At 36.9% G+C, this 10,564-nt stretch overlaps 1 protein-coding gene across 3 annotated transcripts in view; it reads left to right on the plus strand.

The window, feature by feature from the left end:
* Window positions 1–9,056, plus strand: part of LOC101847187 (prominin-1) — a gene marked incomplete at its 5' end in the record, with an annotated part of 88,074 nt that extends 79,018 nt beyond the window's left edge. For 2 of the 3 annotated variants that reach the window (XM_035969673.1, XM_013082324.2), the window contains 1 exon segment: window positions 418–9,056. In XM_035969673.1, the coding sequence (XP_035825566.1) occupies window positions 418–497 (80 nt within the window). 3 annotated transcript variants of the gene reach the window in all.
* Between the last annotated feature and the right edge of the window lie 1,508 nt (window positions 9,057–10,564).

Genomic DNA, 10,564 nt, shown 5'->3' on the forward strand with positions numbered 1-10,564 from the left:
TCGTTTAACATTTTACTAATGACTTGAATTCGCAAATTTCTTTAAAAAATGTGAAAATCGTGAATTCATGTTGCACGTGAAAAAATGCGGTTTGCAGTAGTTTTGTGAAACAGTTTGTAGCCTGTTCTGTACCATCGGAGATCTTCCTTTCTGTGTGCTGCACCATCAATATGCATGCGAAACAGAACCCCCCCCCCCCCAACCCCCCCCCCCCAAAAACAAACATCAAACAAACAACCAAATATCTGGACAGTACACAAAGCCGATCAATATAGCTGATTAGCTTTCGGTACAACCCTGATACTGTAGATAATTATGAAGAAGTTTGAGGAACTTTTTTTTGTCTTGTATCCGTAGCCCGTTTTGAACAGGAGGATTAACTCAGAATTTTGTTTTATCTCGATCTCTTCCTGACAGACGCGTGGACTGGTGATAACAGCACCCTTCCTGCTCGCCGGTCATTTGTGGGACGCAACAACAAGGTGCAGCCCATCTGAGTGGACAAGGTTGAGATGGAGCGGACTACAAATTGGGAAATTGTATTTTAGAATAAAGAGGACAACAAAAAAAAAAAGAGGGAGGGGAATTGGTTGTGGGTGGTGGTGGTGGTGGTGGTGGTTGGGATGGGGATGGGGATGAGTAACGGAGAGTGTGGTTTCTGCCCCCTGGTTTTGTTTATACTTTTGCTCAGCAGATTTGTTGTAATTCGGTAATTCGGGTGGTGGTTTTGTTTAGTGATGATAGAGGTATGAAGTATTGGATGTACTGGATGTACACAGGAGTTGCAAAGGTGGGTTGTTTTGTGGGGGGTTGCATATGTGTCGCCTGGTGTGTGTGTGAGAGAGAGAGAGAGAGGTGATTGTAGTAGATATCAGAGGGTTTTTTTTATTCAGAAACGGTCATGGCTTTGAGGAGTGGAAAAGTCTACCTGAAGCTAAATTGTGATAAAGATTGTCAGAATTGTGGATAAGGTCAGAAAGAGTACTTAGAATATTTGCTTTTTGAGACTGTGACGGTGCCAAGGTTTAGGAAGTGTGAAAACGTTAAGGTCAAGGGTCATGTTTTTAAGGCTAACCTACCTGGAAGGCTATTGAGGACAGTCATGCAATGTTTGTTAATTTTGTTGCCAACCCAAGGTTCTTCAGTTAAATGTTGAACTCTCGTACAATTAACAATAATAATTTACAGACAAGACGTAAAGATTATACCTCATGTCTTTTGCGCGAAGTCGCGAAAAGAATCGAGGATTTATCGGGGTTTTTTGTTTTTGCTTTTAGTTTTTGGCAGCAGTTGGCACTTGTCCACAGCTCCCTTACTTAACTTACTTAAAAGTAATTTCAATTGTGATGTGTGATTTGAATACCGAATTATGAGTGGGTTAAAAAAATTTTTTTTCTTTTTTCTGTGTGTCACAAGGGTCTTTCGTATTTGTTCACAGTGTTTGAATTTCATCATGATTCCATTGAAATGTGCCAGGCTTGTCCTTCATTGCCATTCTCAAAGATTGTTGTTTGATGATACAAGGTAGAAATGCCATCGTCTATGTATTGAATGTCTTTTGCCCAACGGATTAGATTGGTCCAATTGGTTAAGATACCATAGTGCGAACAGGGAACACTGATGTCAAAATTTAAGTGTTGTGTATCATCATGTGGAATATAAGTAACACAGTATAGAAAGGGTGAATTGTCCTTTTGTTAAGAGAAGAGGTTTAAGGTAGCTCTATCAAAAAGGAGGAATGAAGTGATTTTAGTTAACTGGTCTGGAGAATCACAAAATATTGGAAAAATTCACCCTCAAAATTATACAGAATGAACCGAAAAGATAACTAATGTGAATCTCTCCCAATGAAAAAAAAAAGATTTATCAAACCTCTTCTGAAGTTGTCTTAAATTCATGCCTTGGAACATTTTTGAAAATGCTCATGATTGTCATTGTTAAACTGTGGTGCATCCCCCCCGTCATTTTGTCCACAGTCATATTGTTTCAAAGATGTAAATGGTTTGTCATCCTGTGTTCTTTCAATGGTATATATTTTTTTCTATTTTTCTGGTTGCATTTAGGGAGTCTATCCCCTCCGAAAAAGTGTTCACACAGCTGTTGTGTTCATGTCAGTTGGTCTGTTGTCTTGACACCCTGCTGTGTGTGATTATATCATCATCTTTGCAACTTCAGAGTATCCTTACTTCATTTTCATTTCTGAGTGCCGGGAAATTGGCATCTGAAGGAACTGTTTTCCAGGAGAAATAGCGTCAATAGCGTTGTTGTTTAAGTAGAATATAATGGGTGGACAAATGTAATCACTTCTACTAAATAATCATTTTGACTATTTCTCAGACTTCTTATAAAACGGGTTGTTTTTTTGTGTTCAGCTGTAATATAGTGAGGTTACAGCTTCATCGGTGAAATGCCATTTCTTGCTGTGTTACTTATAAAGTTATGAACGCCATAAAACTCTTACCAACTAAAACTAAAGTTGCTGTCATAGAAGGGAAGGGAGAGAAAAGCTGTACACAGGGAGGGTAAAGGTGTTCATATTGTTAATGATCTTTTAGGGGAAAGGAAGATGATGAATCAAGTCAGAAGTACTTTCCATCAGCTGTACATACACTGCTTATGCCTAACATTTTGGTTTGCGCCAAGGAATGCATAAGAGTGTGATTGTTAATAATTTATTGGATTGTTAAGTACAGGATGTGTACAATTTTTAACATCATCATGCCCTCTACCTTTCTCATGCTCATGTTGGGATTTTTGTGCACTCACAATCACTCAAGACATGCTCACATGGCCTTTCTTTTTTACACGTATATCAAAAACAGAAATCGAATGGAAATCGTGTTAGAGCTTGAAATGGAATTCGGTTTTTTTTTGGGTAAATTTTGGAGGGGGAAACATTTGCGATCATTCTGGTTTGTGAGCTTGGATTTTGCTTTTGCCCATTCGGTCTTGTTACTATTGCCTTAAATAATTTAGGCCTTATGCCCTTGACCTTTTTGCCGTGATGTACATAGCCTTTTCCTTTCTACACTACACTGTACTTTTATACCTCCTTTATATAGGAATATACAGTTTATCTATTCTGTGGTTATTGCTCACACATGTAAATATACCTTTAAGGGGGTTTAAATGGAATTCATTTTTCTTTCAAATTTTCACTGCGATTTGTAAAAAAATGAAGGGGTGAAGGAGATGAAAAGAGAACAATCATTGGTGTTTTGTTGTCAACCACTTCTGTGCCTCTTTGTATTTATTTTTTTTGGCCTAACCAAATTTATCTGTGGTAGTTTATGGTCCACTCCTCTTTAATTTTTTACTAATTGCATTGTGAAGAAAACCATGTATTAATTTCATCCTTTTAAATCATTGTCGTGTTCAAATCAACTTTTTTTTTTTTTTTTGGAGAGGGGACATCACATTTGATTCAGGAATCTGTGAGACCTGTCTTTGTTGAAAATATGTGTATGTATAAAAACTCTCTTATGTTGTCTTTCTTTGATTAATATATATATTTTTTGGACTGCATTTTCTTTCCCTACATGCAATATGCATAGTTAAACCCTTTCCTGTTCAAATTCTTTGCCAACAGTAGCTGCTCCCTTTTTTCAACTTTCTGTATATATGTCGGCCTTCTGGTCTTTGCATTCTCTTTTGGGCTCTTTTGAGGGAAAAGGATATTTTTCGTTTTGGTTGGATACAATGTTTTACTTACTAGAACTGAAAACAAGGCTAGTTCTTCTTAATGTCAGGGAAGTATTTTTATCAGTGCTCAGAGTTTATACTTGTATTAGCTTTTTATAAGTGCTCAGAGCTTAATTTTACATGGGATAAAGCGCTATAAAATGCCTTGTATTATTTGTAGCTATTATCCTAATGAAGCATATCTTTAAGGAAATTACACTGGTCTGTTTGACTGGGTTGAACTGTGGCGCTGGGTTTTTTTATATCCGGCTGGGTTTTTTAACAGGAAAAGATAAACAGGAGTAGTTGCACCTTGTTCTTATAGAACAAACTTTCTGTAGGTTCACGTGATCCCGTGGTTTCTGTGATGTAAGTCACACCTGCGTGTGATGAATCGTACTTGAATGTGTTTAAGAGTTTTTTGAGTTTAAGATAAGGCGTCTCACTTGACCTGGCGTCCGGGCGTATCTCTCCGACAGCAGACCGAAGGCAATGTTGCGGTGCATTTTGAATCATTATGCATAAATCAGAAACATGACTGTGTATATTTCATAGCATTCATGTTGTAGTTTGTCTTTTTAGGTTCAGATAAAGCAAATGGAATCGAAAATGTGTATTCAGAATAAAGAAGTAATGCTTCCTTTTTTTTTTTTTAAACGCCCCAAAACAGTGCGTCTTTGAGCTTTGTTGAAAAACCGGAATGCACACCTTTGATGAGTTAATTAGAGTAAATTACTCCTCCATTCGAAGTATGAAGCACACTGTCCGAACAGTATATCAAAAAAATTGAGTGGGATGCTATTTTAGGGAGTGATATACCTACATGTAGTTTCTGAAGTTAACTTTTGCGATAAAGTCCTGACGGTGTAAACTGCGCTTTTATTTTAGGAAGAATGGAGACTTTGGAAACATTTTTTTGGAGTATTTGATTTTGAGTCTCTCACATTCTTAAAAAATTCTTATGCACATTTTCCAAGAACTGTTTTTAAAGGTGCAACTCATCCTTTCATGCTATTGTGTATCAAGGCTCTTTATGTTTGATTTCTCTCTTCATTCTTAAAGAAAAAAAAAGAATTGCAATTACTTTTTAAAAAAAATAAATTTTTTAAAATTATTTAATTTTTAATTTTTATTTTTATTGCAATTACTTAATGAACTGTCTTTGGCAGTGGTATAAATGAAACACATTTTAGTGATTATAATAATAATTGCATTTACATAGCACATATCCATGCTCTACAGCATGCTCCCTCGGCTTTGTTACTGATTTTCTGCTAATGAGATGCTGGTTACTGATAAATGATACATTGTTTGTGGAGTCTGGATGATTCTTTCAGGTTTGTAAGCAGCTGCATTAACAGCATGATAATTGAAGTGAAGAGTGATCGTTTTATGTTTCGTAAGTAAGTACTCTCTATTGCTTGTTTATACTTAAATATTTTCCTCTGCCCTTGCTTAATTTTAAATATTTTATAAATGAAGTTTGTATTTCATCATAATAATATTTGTTGATTCCATTTTAGAAAGAAATTCAGTTTGTAGCTGTTTGAGGGTAAGAGGTGCTAAGGTTGGTAGGTTTGTTTTCATTCAGCTTCTTGTCCTGCATATATTTTGTTTTTGCTTTGCTTGAAAAAAAAAAGGGGCGGGTGGGTATCATGTGTACAGGTAATTGACAGTAAATCAGCCCATTTATTTTGCAATCATCATATATTATGTTTCCTTTGTTTTAAATAGTTTTTATGCGTTCATATTGTAGTGTATAGGTCTTGACTTATCTCTTGTCCTCAATCCTTTGGAGTATTGGTAGCCCCATGTGCTTATTTAGTGAAGAGATCTGGCTTGAAATACAATGTACACTGAACTGCGTGGTGGGTCGTGAAATTTGAGAAAAGTGTGTTTGCCGTCAGCGGATACTCTGATGATCTAATTTGCTTCTTTCCTATCCATCATCCTTATCTCCACTCCTTCTTTCTGGAGTTTGTTACTCTCTGGTAACACCTAATCTTGAGCACTTCCATGGGTTTATTGCACTTCAAGTGCCGTAAAACTTCTTACTCAAACCGAGAAAAGTGTTACATGCTTATCATGCATTTTGCACACTGAGAAATCTTTTTGTTGTTCCTCTCGCTTGCTTTGCAGTTGCATTTTAATTAATATCAGAGTTGGGGTTGTCGATGCTTTTTTGCGTTCGGTGCAGGTGAAAAGTGCATGTGTGTAGTCGAACTTGTCCGAGGCGACCACCCAGTGTGGAGGAGAAAAAGTTTTCTTCTTCGACAGCTGACCGTCTTGGACAGTATCAATATAATAGAGAAGGAAAACCCCCCCCCCCTACGCAAGTGAGGAAGTTGGAAATGGTTGTTTGCACAGGTGATTGTCTTGGACAGGTGGTCGTTAGAGCAGATTGGACTTTTTTTTTAGCAATGTCAGGACGCGACTCTCTGCAAGTGGCGAAACAAAAAGAACTATGTCATGTCATGCCAAATTGTCAGTGTGTAGAAATCTCTCCTTTTGGCTACCATTCTGCGAGACAGTCCTGTGGTATCAGTCTTTCTGTATTACCATCCTTGGTCTTTCTGAATTCTCGTCTTTGGTCTTTCTGTATTTTCGTCCTGTCCCCCTCAAGTGCCCATATTGCGAGGCGTTGATTTTTCTGTCTCCTTAGATCAAGCCTTAGTGTATGATAATAATGATATGATAACAATAATAAAAATGGTAATAATAACAATAATGATAATAATAATAATATGCATGCAACAGAACATTCCAATGAGGAAATTTCCTCCCCTGTTAGGTTGTGTTGATTATATTGATGTTCATAATTATTATTAATTTGATTCAGAGATTTCACACCTATGTTTACATTGCTGCTAAGTATGAACAATACTTGATATTGGATGTGTTGCCGTGTGGTTTGTGGTGTTCTCCCCTTATCAGTGTTCTGTAAGAGCTGTGCTCACTTCTGATGATGTCCTGGAGAGAAGGGTCAAGGACACAGTTGTGTTCTAGTTGCCTTGTGCTGGTAGTTTAGAGAAAAAGTTTTCTCCCCCCCCACAGTGCTCCGTCACTGAGGTACGTGCATAGGGACCCAGTTCGAATATTGTGATGGGTACTATTGCTAGTGCAGGGCAACACTGATTCAGTGGCGGAGGAAAAAGTCAGGTGTAAAGAATATTTTTTAAAATGTCCTTTGGAGCTATTGAATTAGAGATTGATTATGTGGGCGGGTCACTCATAGCCTGTTTGATGCACAGTTTTAGATTGATTATGTCCGTGAAAAGGGCTTGCGTGGATTTCATTTTTCAGCGCTGTAGTATTGAATTGAGCACTAGCTCATTTCATGCTATCTGAAATCATGACTTTGTTATGGAGACAGAGCTTTAAGTGATCAGCCCTGAAAATTGTTTTGTTTCATTAAAATTTCCTCTCACTTCAACTCAGCAAATCATTTCGATATTTGTAGTCTTGAATGTGATTTAAATTGCTCAAATTTATAATCAGGCTCTGTGTAAATGTGTGGAGAAGTTTGTGATGCTGTAGGGTAGAGGATATGAACGGCATACTGCGTTTGTTTACGGGTGGTTTTTCAGAAGGGCAATGTACAGACACAAACTGTTAGTTAAATGCCAAAAGCGCACTTTAAAAAAAGCCCTGAGTTGTTGTTTTTTTATTTGATTTTTTTTTTCTTTTCGTAAAGAGATTTTTAAATCACACCTTGGATGCTAAACCATAGTTTTTCACAGTCAAGTATATTCATCTGTATGTTTTGGGCATATCTTGGCATTGTACATTTTGATCTCACGTGTACTTTGTTAGTTCACAATGCATCAGTATCTTTGTCTTGCGGCTGGGATGTTGTATTGCTCTCAGCTGGGGTTGGGCCTGACAGGCAGGGTCGAAACGGCCTGCCCTTCAAAATGATCAATGGGGGCATAAAACTTTAATAATTACCGTTAGCTTTTGGTCAGTCGAATATATATCATGAAAAAGAGTAATGTGTGTTCATTTTTAAGGATTATTTGGTGAAAAGGCCCATACTACTCTACGTATGTATGATGTAGACTTCAACCTTCTTTCCTGTATAGGACGGGATCCTTCCTTACTAACTCTTTGTTCTTTGTATGTGGAATGTACAATAAGACTGACATTGTGTTTTAGCAGTCTGGTATGTGTCTGATACTGTACATCATGACTTTTTTAAAGAGTGTTTTATTTTCTTCTGAAAATGATGTCAAATATTTGTTTCTAGTTATCTCAGGTGCTCTTTTAGAATTTCCATTCAAATTTTTTGTCGTGTCCTTCGATGGTCTACACTCTACGCTGAATGACCACTGCTCGTTCTATCTGTTCTATATTTGACCGTTGAGCATATTTGCATATTTCTGTAGACTGTGCCTTCGATGAAATGATATTCCGTGGTGAAATGGGGGTGTTGGTGTTCTGCATGCCTTCTTTTTCCCTCTTTAAAAAAATATTGTTATTCAAAATCGATTTATCTATGAATCTGTCTTGACTCTGGAAATGTTTTATATGAGTCAGCAAGTTCTCTGGCAGTTACCAAGTCGAGATTCTTTTTCTTGGGAATAACTTTTAGGGTTTTCATTTTAATTAAGAGATCATGATCAATGTTTCATGCTGTTGCTGTCACAACAAAAATGCGTAACTCCATTCGACCCTGTTTTACAGGTTGAGCAAAGAAAATTGGGGAGTCATCTATGTTTCTTACGATGGCAAAGATGTGTTTTGATATCAGAAAAGAGGGGCGTAGTTTTGACTAATTCTGTGTGCAGTGTTTTAGGAAAGTCAAACGTAGGGTGTGACGCTCGGCACCCTCTCAGCATTTTGATAATTGTGATACAAACAGCAGGCCGCTTGTTGACCTTAGTTATTGACATTGAAGAAAGAATTGTCGGAACACTATTTGAAGAACAGTTTGGAAATGAGTCTGTGGATGTCTTCTTTGTGTGTGTCGTTTGTAGATACTTGAGGTGTAAAATATCACATAATGGAAGCTGTTGTATTGATTGTGTATCTTTGAAATCTGTTTAGAGTCTAGCATTCACATAGCGAACATGCACAAAACTAGAATAGGCGCATTGGGAACTGGTTTTCAGGTTCTGAATTTTTTTTTCGTACACGTGTAGCTATCTATTCTTTCTATTTGAAGTACGTATTATAGACCTATAGCAAAATTTGTACATAACAAAAAGATTTCTGTGTCCTGCTGGTTTCGCTATGTGCGTGTTAGACTGTATTTTGAGCCTGTGCAGAGTTGTCATTTTTCATTTATCATACTTTTGCTCACCATCCAGCAGTAGACGGCAAACAAAGCAACAGGTAAATCAAGTCATTTTGTTGTTTTCCAATATATAAAGGTTTTAAGAAAATAAAAAATAAACACCTAACTTTTGTACACCTAATGCCAAAGGACATTATTATCTGTCAACTGCAAGTAGGCTACACTTTTTTGCATTGTTTTCAATCTCACACTGATGTTTCTGGAACACGAGAATCCTTTAATGATTAATGCTGTTGTGTAATAGTGTTGATACCACACTGCCCGTTTGTGAACAAAGACCAGAAGATGTTCAAGAATGATCAGAGAACACAATATATATAAAGGTCACATTTGAAATTCTGTTACGTCGTATTTGCATGTTGAATTTTTAAAAAAAGGGCACGCTTAGTAAGCCTAACACCAGTGCAATTAAAAGTGTCAGTGACACGCTATTCAGAGAGTGAGAAATTTTACATCTGATGTGCGACTTATTACAAGCTGCAAAACGCTTAAACGTCGGTTTGTCATGAACTAGTATATATGTTTATAGTGTGTCGTATGGTCCCTGTATGTATTGGTAAAAACGTCACAATATCATTATGTGACTCGGGTGTCCTTCTACTCACACAGCATAATAAGGTCTACATGTACTAATGATGTTGTTCATGTGTCTGTGTAGCACTGGTGTGTGAAACGTGTTGTTTGAAGATCGCAGTGGAAATATGATTGAGGTTGCAAATTTGTAATTAATTATTGCCTTATTGACATGTGCACTTTTTCTATGATTTTCTCGCAAAAACTGTCACAAGGAACAAGAGGCTCCTCCCTGAGTTAAGGCCCGTTTTTAGAAGAGGGTACAATGGAAAGACAATTGAAGTACATTATTTCTGAATATTCCTGTTCAATCTATAATATGAACGTTATTTAGGGATGGATCCTGTGTTTGTTTGTTTTTTTAAAGTGAAAATCTGTATTCATACAGAAAGACGTGTTTATAATCTTTAAATTCTAAAAATGGTGAGCACTAAAACCTTTTGTAGAAAGGTGCCTGAAATTTTGGACGAAAAAAGTACGGCCCCAGAACAGTTAGTCGGCAACAGAAGACTGCACCTCATGGTCAGTGCTACATTAAACATATGATGACTAACTAACGACTTATGATCGTGATTGATAAGTCTTTGTGGGTTCACGTTGTATTTTTATTTAGTTCCGAGTTTATATAACAGAAATCCTTGAATGTTTCCTACTTACGATGATGAGGTTGCTGCTTTTGATCTATGTTTGCTTTTGATTTTTACGGTTACTGTGATATGTTTTGTTCCATTCTGTTTTTAAAGGTTCAAGCTAGTTGCCGTAGTTTAGGGGGGGCTATTTTCTTTTTCTTTTTCTTATTTTAAAACAGTAGGTTGAATTAACTTGCAGATTAAGCTGCCTTATTTACCGAAACACAGTAGTACCTCAAGAGAGTGTTTTTGGGTTGGGGTTTTTTTGTTACTGTTTTAAATAACTTAAAGGGATGTTGTTGACATTTTTCTTTTCAGAACATCCAGCTTTGATATATTGTTTTGAAAGTCACTTCGTTTTTTGAGGTCTCTGCTGGCCCTCTGC

Source organism: Aplysia californica, unplaced genomic scaffold (genome assembly GCF_000002075.1).
Source record: "Aplysia californica isolate F4 #8 unplaced genomic scaffold, AplCal3.0 scaffold00169, whole genome shotgun sequence".
Classification (NCBI taxonomy): Eukaryota; Metazoa; Mollusca; class Gastropoda; order Aplysiida; family Aplysiidae; genus Aplysia; species Aplysia californica.